The 17,480-nt window shown below is 37.2% G+C and overlaps 1 protein-coding gene across 1 annotated transcript; it reads right to left on the bottom strand.

The window, feature by feature from the left end:
• Window positions 1–974: 974 nt before the first annotated feature.
• LOC132363558 (tetratricopeptide repeat protein 9C-like) lies at window positions 975–1,640 on the bottom strand. The gene has a single exon (XM_059919240.1). The coding sequence runs from the start codon at window positions 1,638–1,640 to the stop codon at window positions 1,125–1,127; it is 516 nt and encodes a 171-aa protein (XP_059775223.1). The 3' UTR covers window positions 975–1,124.
• Window positions 1,641–17,480: the final 15,840 nt, after the last annotated feature.

The raw sequence follows: 17,480 nt of genomic DNA, 5'->3' as shown, positions 1-17,480 counted from the left end.
TTGTGGACATTAGCAGAATGACAAAGGAGCTCCCAGTTGATGAAGCCTCCTACTGAGCCATGACTACACCAGATCTGCGCCTGCACCCATGCCCAACAAAGCTTCCAGAAAGTTCACTGGTGCTTAAAAGGCACTAAGGAAAGAGAACCTTTCCTCACCGTTTCCCTCCTCTTTAAGGAAGTGAGCACTTGTAAAATACAAGGGGGTGGGTAACAGGTAAAGAACAGATCTATGTTCTTATCCTGTTCTTTTATGGTATTGTTTCTAGAAGACTTGGTAAACCGTCTTTCCTATGTTTTTTTAGAGAAATGAGCATACTATAGATATTCACCTATTAAAAATTAAAATGTTTACGAGTGTTTTTTTGGCATGAGGGCTTTTAAAAGATTACAAAATATATACTTAAATGCTTGACTCCAGAGGTTTTAAGACAGAAGGGTTTAATAAAAAAAAAAAATAAGTATACTATATTAATGATCTGAGTGTGAACAATAGCAAGGACTAGAAATTACCAAGAGAAACAAGACGAACTGGATACTTTTTGGGGGAAAAAGAATCTGAATGTATGTGGAACATTAAGAAAAAGGAATTATTTTAATCAAGATGGTTAATTTCAAATCTTTCATTCTGAGCCGTGTGGGTCCAATTTATAATTGTCTAGTTTCACAGTATATATATTTGCCAGTTTGCAGCCTGTGTAACTTTGGCTTTGGGCATCTGAGGAAACGAAGGAAGAAACTCCTTTCTGCCTTCCTTATTACTTCATCCTCTGCTAACCTTCTCCTTTGTAAATGACTACATCTACCAACATCTATCATTAAAATCTATGCCAAAGATATGATTAATTCCACCCATAACTGATTAATGTTTTCTGGTTGTATTTCTCAAGGCAAATGTCCCTAATAATACCACAGATTAAAAGCCATATAAATACATAGATGGAGAAACAAAAACAGACACAGACTACATAAGCAATAAAGAGTTTGTGCAGAACTAGAAACAAAGTAGAAGTTCACCTCTGTCAGAGGTATGGGGTTAATTTCTCTTGCTGAGGCTCAGGTTTCCCCTTGGTGGGTCTTTAATGGTTCACCTAAGTTCCAGTGGAGGGGTATCTTTCTTCTTTGTTAACCAAACATGCCCAGGTAGAGCTGCTTCTCTTTCCGATGGTAGCTGCTGCATTCCGACTCCGTTAGCTGAAGGTACCGCCGGACACTGGCATCTTTTGGCTGCCTATTGACAGCAGCCATGAGGTAGTGCCAAGCCTGGTCATAGACCTGCAGGTGGAAAGAGGCCACCCCAGACCGATACAGGGCCTTGGCATCATCAGGCTGTCGTTCCAGGACTTTCTGACTGTATTCTTTCACCCGTTCATAGTTTACTGGCTCCATCTGAAGAAGACAGGCAGCTAGGTTGTTGTAGCAGTCTGTCTGGGTGGTGTGCAGTACGTTTTCCTGTTCAGGTGTGAGGGCCGGGCCCTGAGGTCCCAGATTAGGCATCGGGGAGGGCAGACTTGGATCGAGACCCCGCAGCTGCTGCAGAGCTCGATGGTGCCCACGCACAGCATCTCGGCACTTCCCTTCCCGGTAACATTGGTTCCCTTTCTCCTTGTACAGCTGGGCCTCCTGCAGGCGCTTCTCCATAACTTTGTCACCCGGTGCTCTTGAGGAAGTGGGAAGTGAAAGAGCAACCGAAGCTCTGGGGATAGGAGCGAAATACCAATTTTGGTAGCCCACTTAAAAAGGCAGGAAATTCTCCTTCTCCAGGAGGCCTCTCAGGGAAGGAGGTTTCCTTGATTCTACTACAGCCCTTTCCTTTCTTCTCTGCAGTTATTTTTCAATCTCTAGAAGTGCAGGGGATTGATCAGGGAGAGGACGTGGGAGGAGTAAAGCCAGAGATTAATTGATTTCCTAAAGTGGCAACTCCAGGGTGAGGAGACTCCACGAAAAAGCGAAGGCCGTACTACAAAATACAACCAATGTTTGTTTGGTTTTTTTTTTTTTAACATCTTTATTGGAGTATAATTGCTTTACAATGGTGTGTTAGTTTCTGCTTTATAACAAAGTGAATCAGTTATACATATACATATGTTCCCATATCTCTTCCCTCCTGCGTCTCCCTCCCTCCCTCCCTCCCTATCCCACCCCTCTAGGTGGTCACAAAGCACCAAGCTGATCTCCCTGTGCTATGCAGCTGCTTCCCACTAGCTATCTATTTTACGTTTGGTAGTGTATATATGTCCATGCCACTCTCTCACTTCATCCCAGCTTACCCTTCCCCCTCCCCATATCCTCAAGTCCATTCTCTAGTAGGTCTGTGTCTTTATTCCCATCTTGCCCCTAGGTTCTTCATGACCTTTTTTTTTTTTCCTTAGATTCCATATATATGTGTTAGCATATGGTATTTGTTTTTCTCTTTCTGACTTACTTCACTCTGTATGACAGACTCTAGGTCCATCCACCTCACTACAAATAACTCGATTTCATTTCTTTTTATGGCTGAGTAATATTCCATTGTATGTATAACCAATGTTTTTTAAAAATAGAAAATATCAACCAGTTGTCTGATTGAACCTGCATACATTTACCTTCTATTTCTCATTGTACTCCTTTCCTAATAACCTTTTCCTTCTTTGTTTATGTTTCACCTTATATTTCTCTTTTTTTTCTATTATGCTTTCTTTCCACTCTATTTTGAGGCCCCACCTAAAGCAAGGGTTTGTAGAAAACATACTCCTAACTATAGAATGTTAACTCTAGAGGGTGCTTCAGAGATTATTTAATTCAGTCCCTCCAATTGTATAATCATGCTCAGTTGTTCAAGGTCACACAGCTAGTTGGGAACAGAGTTTAGATTAGACCCTTGTAATTCTGACTCTATTTTTAGTCTTCCTTCTGTTATTGTCACACTATATGAAGCATTAGAGGAGATATGACATTTATTTATTCATTTATTCCCCCAACAACCCTGTGGGTTAAGTACTATTATCCCTATATTACAGATGAGGAAACTGTGGCAGAGAAATATGGAATAACTTGTTCAATGTCTTTCGCTAGTAAATGAAAAGCTTAGATTTGAACCTGGGCAGCTTACCCCAAAGCCAACACTCTGTGGAACACCTTGGATAAAGGTTCCTGCCCAAGAACAAAGAGTTAAGGTTTTTTCTCTACAGATTAAATGTTTAAGAGTGTCTGGAATGGTTAATAATAAACTTAGCAAGATTTAAAGCTTATATTTCAGGATAGTCATTAATCAATCTGGAGACTAAATTCTGCCCCAGGCACTTTATTCAGTTTGACTTTTTATTTATTTAGAATCAATTTTATTTATTTATTTATTTTTGGTTGCGTTGGGTCTTCGTTGCTGCATGCAGGCTTTCTCTAGTTGTGGCGAGCAGGGGCTACTCTTCATTGCGGTGTGTGGGCTTCTCACTGAGGTGGCTTCTCTTGTTGCGGAGCACTGGCTCTAGGCATGCGGGCTTCAGTAGTTGTGGCACGTGGGCTCAGTAGTTTTGGCTCACAGGCTCTAGAGCAAAGGCTCAGTAGTTGTGGCTCACGGGCTTAGTTGCTCCGCAGCATGTGAGATCTTCCCGGACCAGGGCTCAAACCCGTGTCCCCTGCATTGGCAGGTGGATTCTTAACCACTGTTCCACTAGGGAAGTCCCAGTTTGACTTTTTAAATTGAAATATAGTTGACAAACAATGTATCAGTTTCAGGTGTACAACAGAGTGATTTATATACATTGTGAATTGATCACCATGATAAGTCTAGTAACTATCTGTCACCATACAAAGTTAATATGATGTTTTTTACTGTATTCCCTATGCTGTACATTACATCTCTGTTAACTTATTTATTTTATAACTGGAAGTTTGTACCTCTTAATTCCCTCATGGATTTGCCCAACACCCCACTCACTCCCCTCTGGTGACCACCAGTTTGTTCTCTGTATCTAGAGTCTTTCTTTGCTTTTTTGTTTGTTTCTTTTGTTTTTTAGATTCCACATATAAGTGAAAACATACAGTATTTGTTTTTCTCTGTCTGACTTATTTCACTAAGTATAATAATACCTTAGCAAAACCTCTAGGTCCATCAGTGTTGTCACAAATGGCAAGATTTGATTCTTTTTATGGCTCATTACTATTCTATTGTGTGTGTGTGTGTATGTATATATGTATATATATATATATATATATATATATATATACCACATACCACATCTTTATCTATTCATCTATTGATGGATATTGCTTCCATATCTTGGCTATTGTAAATAATGCCTCAACAAACATAAGGGTGCATATATCTTTACAAATTAGGGTTTTTGTTTTCTGATAAATACCCAGAACTGGAATTGCTGTATCATATGGTACTTCTATTTTTAATTTTTTGAGGAACTTCCATACTGTTTCCCACAGTGGCTGCACCAATTAACATCCCCACCAACAGTGCACAAGCTTCTCTTTTCTTTACATCCTTGCCAACACTTTTTTGTAGTCATTTTGATAATAGTCATTTTGACCGGTATAAGATGGTATCTCATTGTGGTTTTGATTTGCATTTCCCTAATGATTAGGGATGTTGAATATTTTTTCATGTGCCTGCTGTCCATTTGTGTGTCTTCCTTGGAAAAATGGCTGTTCAGGTCCTCTGCCCATTTTTAATCTGATTGTTTTTCCATATTGAGTTGTGTGACTTCTTTGTATATATTGGTTATTGGGTGTATCATTTGTAAATATCTTCTCCCATTCAGTAGATTGACTTTTCATTTTGTTGGTGGTTTCCACAACTGTACAAAGCTTTTTAGTTTGATGTAGTCCCATTTGTTTATTCTTGCTTTTGTTGCCCTTACCTGAGGAGACAGATCCAAAAAAAATATTATTAAAACTGATGTCAGAGAGCTTACTACCTATGTTTTCTTCTAGGAGTTTTATGGTTTCAGGTGTTACATTTAAGTCTTTAATCTATTTTGAGTTTATTTTTGTATATGGTGTAAGAAAGTGATCCACTCTCATTCTTTTGCATATAGCTGTCTAATTTTTCCAGCACAATTTATTAAAGAGACTGTCTTTTCCCCATTATATATTCTTGACTCCTTTGTCATAAATTATTTGAACATATTAGCATGGATTTATTTCTGTACTCTCTATTCTTTTCCATTGATCTGTGTGTCTTGTTTTTGTGCCAGTACCATACAGTTTTGATTACTACAGCTTTGTTATATAGTTCAAAATCAGGCAGCATGATCCCTCTAGCTTTGTTCTTCTTTCTTAAGATTGCTTTGGTTGTTTAGCGTCTTTTGTGGTTCCATGCAAATTTTAGGATTATTTGTTCTAGTTCTGTGAAAGATGCCATCTATATTTTGACAGGAATTGCACTGAATCTGTAGATTGCTTTGAGTAGTATGGACATTTTAACAATATTTATTCTTCCAGTGCATGAGCATGGTATATCTTTCTATTTATTTATGTTGTCTTCAATTTCTTTCATCAGTGTCTTATAGTTTTCAGTGTATAGGTCTTTCATATTCTTGGTTAGATTTATTCCCAGGTATTCATTCTTTTTGATGCAATTGTAAATGGGATTGTTTTCTTAATTTCTCTTTCTGATAGTTTGTTATTGGTATATAGACTTTGGGCTTTGTTCTTCTTTTTCCAGTTCTTTTAGGTGTGAGGTTAGATTGTTTATTTGAGATTTTTTCTTATTTTCTGAGGTATGCCTGTATCACTATAAACTGCCCTCTTAGAACTGCTTTTGCTGTGTCCTATAGGTTTTGGAACATTGTGTTTTCATTTTCCTTTGCCTCAAGGTATTTTTTTTTCTTCACAATCCATTGGTTGTTTAATAACATGTGGCTTAGCCTCCACGTGTTTGTGTTTTTTCCTTGTAATGAATTTCTAGTTTCATACCACTGTGGTAGGAAAAGATGCTTGATATGATTTCAACCTTCTTAAATTTATTGAGACTTGTTTTGTGACCTTACATGTGATCTCAGCTGGATAATGTACCATTTGCACTTGAAAATAATTTGTTTTCTGTTGTTTTTGAGTGTAATGTTCTATTTATCTATTAAGTCCATTTGTCTGATGTGTCATTTAAGGCCAATGTTTCCTAATTGATTTTCTGTCTGGAGGATCTATCCATTGATGTAAGGGGGTATTAAAGTCCCCTACTATTATTGTATTATTATCAATATCTCCCTTTATATTTAATACTATTTGCTTTATTTATTTACATGCTCCTATATTGGTTGCATAGATATTTACAAGTGTTATATCTTCTTCTTAGATTGATCCCTTTATGTAATGCCCTTCTTTGTCTCTTGTTATAGTCTTTGTTTTAAAGTCTATTTTGTCTGCTATAAGTATTGCTATCCTAGCTTTTCTTTTCATTTTCATGGAATATCTTTTTCCAACACTTCATTTTCGGTTTGTGTGTCTTTAGATCTGAAGTGAGTCTCTTGTAGGCAGCATATGTATAGGTCTTTGTAAAAATTCATTCAGCCACCCTATGTGTTTCGATTGAAGCATTTAGTCCCTTTATATTTAAACTAATTATTGATAGATATGTACTTATTGCTATTTTGATAATTTTTTCTGGTTATTTTTGCAGTTCTCCTTTCATTTTTTTCTTGTTTTTTTTCCTTGTGATTTGATGACATTCTTTAATGCTATGTTTGTGTTCCTTTCTCTTTATTTCTTGTATATCTGTTATAGGTTTTTGGTTTGTGGTTACCATGAGGTTCATTTATAACAACATTTGTATATAGCAGTCTATTTTAAGTTGATGGTTGCTTAAGTTCATGCACATTCTAAAAGCACTACATTTTTACTCCCTCCTACCACACGTTTTATGTTTTTGGCATCATATTTTACATCTTTTTATTTTGTGTATTGCTTAACTAATTATTGTAGCTATAGATGATTTTTACTACTTTTGTCTTTTAACCCTCATACTAGCTTTATAGGTGGTTGATCCACTACTTTTAGTGTATGTTTGCCTTTACCAGTGAGATTTTTTTCCTTCATAATTTTCTTATTTCTAGTTATGACATTTTCTTTTCCTTTTAAAGAAGTCCCTTTAATATTTCTTGTAAGGCCAGCTTACTGGTGATGAACTCCTTTAGCTTTTGCTTATCTAGGAAACTCTTTATCTCTCCCTCAATACTTAATGAGAACCTTACCAGGTAAAGTATTACTGGTTGTAAGTTTTTTGTTTTTGCTTTTGTTTTCTTTCAGCACTTTAAGTATATAGTGTCAGTCCCTTCTGGCTTGTAAAGTTTTTGCTGAAAGATCATCTGATAGTCTTATGGTGGGGGGGTCCCTTGTACATAACTAGTTGTTTTCCTCTTGATGCTTTTAAGATTCTTTCTTTAACATTTTGCATTTTAATTATAATGTTCCCTTGGTGTGGGTTACTTTGGGTTCATCTTCTTTGGGACTCTCTGTGTTCCTGGACTTGGATGTTTGTTTTCTTCACCAGGTTAGGGAAGTTTTCAGGCATTATTTCTTCAAATAGGTTTTTCTGACCCTTTCTCTCTCTCTTCTTTTTCTGGAACTCCTAAAATGCAAATGTTAGTATGCTTGATGTTGTCTCAGAGATCCCTTAAACTATCCTCATTCTTTTTTATTCTTTTATCTTTTTGTTGTTCTGATCAGGTGATTTCCACTACCCTGTCTTCTAGATTGTTGATCCATTCTTCTGCATCCTCTAATCTGCTGTTGATTCCCATTAGTGTATTTTTTATTTCAGTTTTTATATTCTTCAGTTTTGATTGGTTCTTTTTTATAATTTCTGTCTCTTAGTTTAAGTTCTCACTGTGTTCATCCATTCTTCTCCCAAGTTTGGTGAGCATATTTATGACTGTCACTTTGAACTCTTTATTAGCTTTAATTGCTTATCTCCATTTCATTTTGTTCTTTTTTGGGGGGTGGGAGGATGTTCTTTTGTTTGGAAGGCACTCCTTTGTCTCCTCATTTTGTCTAACTCTCTGTGTTTGTTTCTATGTATTATGTATATCAGCTACATTTCCCAGCTTTGAAAGAGTGGCCATACGTAGAAGGTGTCCTGTGGTGCCCAGTGACGCAATCTCCACCTGGTCACCAGAGCTATATGCTCCAGGATACCCCATGTGTGAGCTGCACATGTCCTCCTGTTTTGGTGCTGCAGGTACACTGGTGGGTGAGGCTGGTCCCTGGCCGGGCTGGCTGAGAGGTTTGGCCACAACTGTTGTGGGCATATGGGGCTGGTCCACCAGAGCAGGAGGCACTTTGGAGGAACACCAGCACTGGCAAGGGTTGCTCACCAGGTGGGGTGGAGTGAGAGCATTTGGAGGGCAGATTGACTTTTTTAATGAGCTGCACAGCATGAGAGACTTTTCTGAGATCCAATCTGAAAGCTGCCTGTATCTATAAAAACCAACTTAGATCATCTTGATTTATAGAAAGTTTCTCAACTTCAACACTATTGTATTTGGGGTTGAATAATTCTTTATGGGCAGGGGGAGGGTGCTCACCTGTGCACTGTCAAATGTTTAACAGGATCCCTGGCCTCTACCCAATAGGTGCCAATAGTACCCCCTTCCCCAGTTGTGACAAAAATATTTGCAAACATTGCCAAATGTTCCCTGGGGAAAAAATTGCCCCCTGCTTATAGCGTAGGGGAACAAGCCATCCAGGTATCCAGGATTTAGGCCCACAACCGTATTCACTGGATCCAAACCTCAGTAACCTGTACCTCTGAATCTAGCCTCTTCACTATTTCTAAAGGCAGGCTCATGTCCACTGACATGGTTTGTTAAAGCCAAGCAGTTGAAGCAATGGTAAACATATATTATGCATATACCATATAAACTTTATATTGTATAAGGTCTTTGAATACCATGCATCTGTTTTTGACTTCACTTGGTGTTTCACTAACTTTCTTTATTTCATTTTAACTGCCTTGTCAAAGGGTTCCTAGAAGGATAAGAACTTGGTTTACTATCACATTTTACAGTTAAAACTGATTTAAAGTTATTTATAATTCTGTGACATTTAGAGATCACACCATTAAGTTACCTAAGACATATTTTTAAAGCTTAATAAAGTTGGAATCTTTTAACCAATCTTACTGTATTCAGTTTTTTGACTACTCCAGCCCAACTGTGTTCAGTACATATAAAGACAAACAATACTTAAATGATGATTTTCTAAGTAATTCAGATTACCCAATATTTATCCATTTTAAAAATGGTTAGAAGTACAGTAAGGTTAATCTCAAAACCACTTATAATGATAGGTCTCAGAATAAATTTACCAATTTGCCATGAGATATCGCTAGACTTTGCTTATTAATGAATGCGTCAAGAATTTCTCCTTTACATTTATATATTTATCTTTGAAAGTATGTTCTACAGGGTATCAATCCTCTCATTCCTTAGGGATGCTAAACATGGCCCCATCAGACCTGCTGCCAATCTTGGTCACCACAAATAATTAACCCCATCATGAAGCATTTAAAGTATGTAAAGGTTAAAAGATCATAAAAATGAGACCATATGTCCAAACATACCACGTGTGCTTTGGCAAGGGAAATGTACGTGTTAAGACAAATCTTAACAAGCCTGCCAGAGAACTAGATCAAAACCAGAACAAAAAGATTCTTTTCATATAAGCTAAGTATTTCCCTAGTACTTACTCCCCGAGGTTAGCCAAGATGAAAGAAGCCAATCTACCCATATATCTGCCTGGCAAAGCCATCTTCCTTCATAATTGAAAAGATAAAAGGCCTAGAACTCTGTATTTGGGGAGATGAATTGCCTTGGTCCAAATCCTGGCTTCACCACTTAACTCTGTCAACATCTTAACATGTTGGCAAGATACTTAACATCTCTGAGCCCCAATTTCCTTATCTATAAAATGGAAATGATTCTATTTTCTTCTGGAATGTTTTGAGGATTAAACAAGATAAAGTGAAAGTGTTTAGACTTTTTCCTAGCACATAATGAAGGTTGCTGTTCTTATTGAGAAAACAAATGTACATCCATTCTCAGGAATGCTAACATTTTAGTGCCCACTCTTACTTATTTCAGATTATGCTCCAAGGAAACACTGGATATGAAAAGATGCATCCAGTCTTGCTAGGTGGCTTTATCACCAAAGCCAGATCAAGGAAGAGCACATATAGCTAAAATCTAGTCATGCACAAGCCTTTGGGCTCCCGGTTGGGGGAAGGGGGCATCTGCACTAGTATGGGGTTTATCTCACTGATGGTAAATAGCTGAAGGAGACTTCTTGAAGATCAGCACCAGAAAGAGCAGTTAAAAATGGAGATGTTTGAATGAGTAGGGAGTGGCTTCAAACTATGCAGTACATGTATTCAATGACTCAGAGTAGCCTGTATCCCACTTATGTTGGTTGAATAAGTCAAACATAAGTCAAAACCTTGGAAGAAGTTAGTTTTAGATAGCCAGTATTTGGGCTTATCCATGTCACACTTTCCATCATTTAGATCCAATTATCTAGTGCTTTTTATACTATTATTGGTCAAAACTGTTAAATTAAAAATTGTTAAAATAAAAATTCACTCTAATATTTAGCTAGGTAAATGAAAATTAATATATGTAACCCTCAAGAAAAAAATGTAGTTCCCCATGCATTTAATTTATTTAAATTTAAAAGTAAATATATAGAAATATTCCAGGCATACAAAAAAGTATAAAAGATAATACAGCAAACTTTGACTGAGGGTGCAGGCCGTCAGGGGTCCCAGCTTTAATCTGGGGTCTCAGTTCCTTCTCCATATCTTGCTAGCCACCCGTCCTAGCAAGACGGCTGAAGATTTGGCATCAGTTTCCCACACTTTCCTGTATATATACATATATCCCCATATCTCCTCTCTCTTGCCTCTCCCTCCCACCCTCCTTATCCCACCCCTCTAGGTGTTCACAAAGCACTGAGCTGATCTCCCTGTGCTATGGGGCTGCTTCCAACTATCTGTTTTACATTTGGTAGTATATATAAGTCCATGCCACTCTCTCATTTCGTCCCAGCTTACCCTTACTGCTGGTCGTGTCCTCAAATCCATTCTCTATGTCTGCATCTTTATTCCTGTCCTGCCTCTAGGTTCTTCACAACCATTTTTTTTTTGATTACATATATATGTGTTAGCATACGGTATTTGTTATTCTCTTTCTGACTTACTTCACTCTGTATGACAGTCTTTAAGTCCACCCACCTCACTACAAATAACTCAATTTCATTTCTTTTTATGGCTGAGTAATATTCCATTGTATATATGTGCCACATCTTCTTTATCCATTCATCTGTCAATGGACACTTAGGTTGCTTCCATGTCCCGGCTATTGTAAACAGTGCTGCAATGAACATTATGGTACATGTCTCTTTTTGAATTATGGTTTTCTCAGGGTATATACCCAGTAGTGGGAATTGCTGGGTCGTATGGTAGTTCTATTTTTACTTTTTTAAGGAACCTCCATACTGTTCTCCATAGTGGCTGTATCTATTTACAATCCCACCAACAGTGCAAGAGGGTTCCCTTTTCTCCACACCCTCTCCAGCATTTATTGTTTGTAGATTTTTTGATGATGGCCATTCTGAATGCTGTGAGGTGATACCTCACTGAAGTTTTGATTTGCATTTCTCTAATGATTAGTGATGTTGAGCATCCTTTAATGTGTTTGTTGGCCATCTGTATATCTTTTTTGGAGAAATGTCTATTTAAGTCTTCTGCACATTTTTGGACTGGGTTGTTTGTTTTTTTGATATTGAGCTGTATGAGCTGCTTGTAATTTTGGAGATTAATCCTTTGTCAGTTGCTTCATTTGCAAATATTTTCTCCCATTCTGAGGGCTGTGTTTTCATCATGTTTATGTTTTCCTTTGCTGTGCAAAGGCTTTGAAGTTTCATTAGGTCCCATTTGTTTATTTTTATTTTTATTTCCATTTCTCTAGGAGGTGGTTCAAAAAGGATCTTGCTGTGATTTATGTCATAGAGTGTTCTGCCTATGTTTTCCTCTAAGAGTTTGATAGTGTCTGGCCTTAAATTTAGGTCTTTAATCCATTTGGAGTTTATTTTTGTGTACGGTGTTAGGGAGTGTTCCAATTTCATTCCTTTACATGTAGCTGTCCAATTTTCCCAGCACTTCTTATGGAAGATGCTGTCTTTTCTCCATTGTATATTCTTGCCTCCTTTATCAAAGATAAGGTGACCATGTATGTGTGGGTTTATCTCTGGGCTTTCTATCCTGTTCCATTGATCTATTCTCTGTTTTTGTGTCAGTACCATACTGTCTTGATTACTGTAGCTTTGTAGTATAGTCTGAAGTGAGGGAGCCTGATTCCTCCAGCTCCGGTTTTCTTTCTCAAGATTGCTTTGGCTATTCGGAGTCTTTTGTGTTTCTATACAAATTATGAAAATTTTTTTCTAGTTCTGTGAAAAATGCCATTGGTAGTTTGATAGGGATTGCATTAAATCTGTAGATTGCTTTGGGTAGTTTAGTCATTTTCACAATGTTGATTCTTACAATCCAAGAACATGGTATATCTCTCCATCTGTTTGTATCATCTTTAATTTCTTTCACGAGTGTCTTACAGTTTTCTGCATACAGGTCTTTTGTCTCCTTAGGTAGGTTTATTCCTAGGTATTTTATTCTTTTTGTTGCAGTGGTAAATGGGAGTGTTTCCTTAATTTCTCTTTCAGATATTTCATCATTAGTGTATAGGAATGCAAGAGATTTCTGGGCATCAATTTTGTACCCTGCTATTTTACCAAATCCATTGATTAGCTCTAGTACTTTTCCGGTAACATCTTTAGGATTCTCTATGTATAGTATCATGTCACCTGCAAACAGCTTTTTTTGTTTGCAGAATAAAAACTTCTTACTAACAGAAGTAAAGTGACAGCTTTATTTCTTCTTTCACTATTTGGATTCCTTTTATTTCTTTTTCTTCTCTGATTGCTGTGGCTTCCAAAACTATGTTGAATAATACTGGTGAGAGTTACAACCTTGTCTTGTTCCTGATCTTACGGGAAATGGTTTCAGTTCACCATTGAGAACGATGTTGGCTGTGGGTTTGTCACATATGGCCTTTATTATGTTGAGGTAAGTTCCCTCTATGCCTACTTTCTGGAGGGTTTTTATCATAAATGGGTGTTGAATTTTGTCGAAAGCTTTCTCTGCATCTATTGAGATGATCATTTGGTTTTTCTTCTTCAATTTGTTAATATGGTGTATCACATTGATTGATTTGCGTATATTGAAGAATCCTTGAATTCCTGGGATAAACCCCACTTGATCACGGTGTATGATCCTTTTAATGTACTGTTGGATTCTGTTGGTTAGTATTTTGTTGAGGATTTTTGCATCTATGTTCATCAGTGATATTGGCCTGTAGTTTTCTTTCTTTGTGACATCTTTGTCTGGTTTTGGTTTCAGCGTGATGGTGGCCTCGTAGAATGAGTTTGGAAGTGTTCTTCCCTCTGCTATATTTTGGAAGAGTTTGAGAAGGATAGGTGTTAGCTCTTCTCTAAATGTTTGATAGAATTCGCCTGTGAAGCCGTCTGGTCCTGGGCTTTTGTTTGTTGGAAGATTTTTAATCACAGTCTCAATTTCAGTGCTTGTGATTGGGCTGTTTATATTTTCTATTTCTTCCTAGTTCAGTCTCAGAAGGTTGTGCCTTTCTATGAATTTGTCCATTTCTTCCAGGTTGTCCATTTTATTGGCATATAGTTGCTTGTAGTAATCTCTCATGATCCTTTGTATTTCTGCAGTGTCAGTTGTTACTTATCCTTTTTCATTTCTAATCCTATTGATTTCAGTCTTCTCCCTTTTTTTCTTGATGAGTTTGGCTAATGGTTTATCAATTTTGTTTATCTTCTCGAAGAACCGTCTTTTAGTTTTATTGATCTTTGCTATCGTTTCCTTCATTTCTTTTTCATTTATTTCTGATCTGATGTTTATGATTTCTTTCCTTCTGCTAACTTTGGGGGTCTTTTTGTTCTTCTTTCTCTAATTGCTTTAGGTGTAAGGTTAGGTTGTTTATTTGAGATGTTTCTTGTTTCTTGAGGTAGGATTGTATTGCTATAAACTTCCCTCTTAGAACTGCTTTTGCTGCATCCCATAGGTTTTGGGTTGTCATGTTTTCACTGTCATTTGTTTCTTGGTATTTTTTGGTTTCCTCTTTGATTTCTGCAGTGATCTCTTGGTTATTAAGTAGTGTATTGTTTAGCTTCCACGTTTTTGTATTTTTTACAGATTTTTTCCTGTAATTGATATCTAGTCTCATAACATTGTGGTCAGAAATGATACTCGATACGATTTCAATTTTCTTAATTTACCAAGGCTTGATTTACGACCCAAGATATGATCTATCCTGGAGAATGTTCCATGAGCACTTGAGAAGAAAGTGTATTCTATTCTTTTTGAATGGAATATATCTATATACCTATAGATATCAATTAAGTCCATCTTGTTTAATGTTTCATTTAAAGCTTGTGTTTCCTTATTTATTTTCATTTTGTATGATCTGTCCATTGGTGAAAGCGGTGTGTTAAAGTCCCCTAGTAGTATTGTGTTACTGTCGACTTCCCCTTTTATGGCTGTTATCATTTGCTGTATGTATTGAGGTGCTCCTATGTTGGGTGCATAAATATTTGCAATTGTTATATCTTCTTCTTGGATTGATCCCTTGATCATTATGTAGTGTCCTTCTTTGTCTCTTGTAATAATCTTTATTTTAAAGTCCATTTTGTCTGATATGACAATTGCAACTCCAGCTTTCTTTTGATTTCCATTTGCATGGAATATCTTTTTCCCTCCCCTCACTTTTAGTCTGTATGTGTCACTAGGTCTGACGTGGGTTTCTTGTAGACAGTATATATATGGGTCTTGGTTTTGTATCCATTCAGCCAGTCTATATTTTTTGTTGGGAGATTTAATCCATTTACATTTAAGGTAATTATCGATATGGTAGTGTTCCTATTACCATTTTCCTAATTGTTTTGGGTTTGTTATTGTAGCTCTTTTCCTTCTCTTGTGTTTCCTGCCTAGAGAAGTTCCTTTAGCATTTGTTGTAATGCTGGTTTGGTGGTGCTGAATTCTCTTAGCTTTTGCTTGTCTGTAAAGGTTTTAATTTCTCTGTGGAATCTGAATGAGATCCTTGCTGGTTTGAGTAATCTTGGTTGTAGGTTTTTCCCTTTCATCACTTTAAATATGTCTTGCCACTCACTTCTGGTGTGCAGAGTTTCTGCTGAAAGATCAGCTGTTAACCTTATGGGGATTCCCTTGTATGTTATTTATTGTTTTTCTCTTGCTGCTTTTAATATTTTTTCATTGTATTTAATTTTTGGTAGTTTGATTAATATGTCTTGGCATGTTTCTCCTTGGATTTATCCTGTATGGGACTCTCTGCACTTCCTGGACTTAATTGACTGTTTCCTTTCCCATATTAGGGAGTTTTCAATTATAATCTCTTCAAATATTTTCTCAGTCCCTTTCTTTTTCTCTTCTTCTTCTGGGACCCCTATAATTCGAATGTTGGTGCATTTAATTTTGTCCCAGAAGTCTTTAATACTGTCCTCAAATCTTTTCATTCTTTTTTCTTTATTCTGCTCTGCAGTAGTTATTTCCACTATTTTATCATCCAGGTCACTTATCTGTTCTTCTGCCTCAGTTATGCTGTATTGATTCCTTCTAGAGAATTTTTAATTGCATTTATTGTGTTGTTTATCATTGTTTGTTTGCTCTTTCGTTCTTCTGGGTCCTTGTTAAAAGTTTCTTGTATATTCACCATTCTATTTCTAAGATTTTGGATCATCTTTACTATCATTACTCTGAATTCTTTTTCAGGTAGACTGCCTATTTCCTCTTCATTTGTTTGGTCTGGTGGGTTTTTACCTTGCTCCTTCATCTGCTGTGTGTTTCTCTGTCTTCTCATTTTTCTTAACTTACTGTGTTTGGGGTCTCCTTTTTGCAGGCTGTAGTTTTGTAGTTCCCGTTGTTTTTGGTGTCTGACCTCAGTGGCTAATGTTGGTTCAGTGGGTTGTGTAGGCTTCCTGGTGGAGGGGACTGGTGAGTGTGTTCTGGTGGATGAGGCTGGACCCTGTCTTTCTGTTGGGCAGGACCACGTCTGGTGGTGTGTTTTGGGTTGTCTGTGACCTTTTCATGATTTTAGGCAGCCTGTCTGCTAACGGGTGGGTCTGTGTTCCTGTCTTGCTAGTTGTTTGGTGTAGGGTGTCCAGCACTATAGCTTGCTGTTTATTGAGTGGAGCTGAGTCTTAGCCTTGAGACAGAGTTCTCAGGGAGAGCTTTCACCATTTGTTATTACATGGAGCTCGGAAGTCTCTGGTGGACCAATGTCCTGAACTTGGCTCTCCCACCTCAAAGGCACAGGCCTGACACCCGGCTGGAGCACCATGACCCTGTCAGCCACAAGGCTCAGAAGAAAACGGAGAAAAAAAGAATGAAAGAAAGAAAATAAAAAAGATGTAAAGTTATTAAAATAAAAAATTTGAAAAAATATTAAAAATAAAGAAATTTAAAAGTAATAAAAAAAGAAAAAAGAAGGAAAGAAAGAAGAGAGCAACGAAACCAAGAAAACAAATTCATCAATGATAACAAGCACTAAAAACTATATTAAAAAAAAAACAAAAAACGGACAGACAGAACCCTAGGGCAAATGGTAAAAGCCAAGCTATACAGACAAAATCACACTAAGAAGCATACACATACACACTCACAAAGAGAGAAAAAGGTTAAAAAAATATATCTTTATATATATATGTAAAAAGGAAGAGAGCAACCAAATCAATAAACAAATCTACCAGTGATAATAAACTCTAAATACTACACTAACATAAACATAAAACCAGAAACAAATTATATGCAGTAAGCAAACCCCAAGTCTACAGTTGCTCCCAAATTCCACCACCTCAATTTTTGGATGATTCCTTGTCTATTCAGGTATTCCACATTTGCACGGTACATTAAGTTGATTGTGGAGATTTAATCTGCTGCTCCTGAGGCTGCTGGGAGAAATTTCCCTTTCTCTTCTTTGTTCACACAGCTCTTGGGGTTCAGCTTTGGATTTGGCACTGCCTCTGCCTGTAGGTCGCCTGAGGGCGTCTTTTGGGAAGTCTGAGGTCTTCTGCCAGCATTCAGTAGGTGTTCTATAGGTGTTGTTCCACATGTAGATGTATTTCTGCTGTATTTGTGGGGAGGAAGATGATCTCCATGTCTTACTCCTCCGCCATCTTGAAGGTCTCACCTTGAATGTATTTTTTAATAGTTCCAAAATAACAACTAAAAGGCAATTAATCATTTTGTTGTTGCTCAGTGAATGTGACCTCTAATCCAAGCTATCCTATTCCTTTCCAAAGGTCCTCTAGGATATTTTCCCAGTTTATAAATTCCCCATTCTTGGGTAAATTGTCCTTAGAGAATGGAATGTGCATGCTAGCAAATCCACTTAGCCTTCTCCATCT

This window comes from Balaenoptera ricei, chromosome 3 (genome assembly GCF_028023285.1).
Source record: "Balaenoptera ricei isolate mBalRic1 chromosome 3, mBalRic1.hap2, whole genome shotgun sequence".
Taxonomy (NCBI): domain Eukaryota; kingdom Metazoa; phylum Chordata; class Mammalia; order Artiodactyla; family Balaenopteridae; genus Balaenoptera; species Balaenoptera ricei.
The sequence above is the reverse complement of the archived record's forward strand: the minus strand, read 5'-3'. Positions and strand labels throughout refer to the sequence as shown.

Coding starts and splice junctions, on each gene's coding strand:
- LOC132363558 (XM_059919240.1), bottom strand. CDS start 1,640: ATGGAGAAGCGCCTGCAGGAGGCCCAGCTGTACAAGGAGAAAGGGAAC.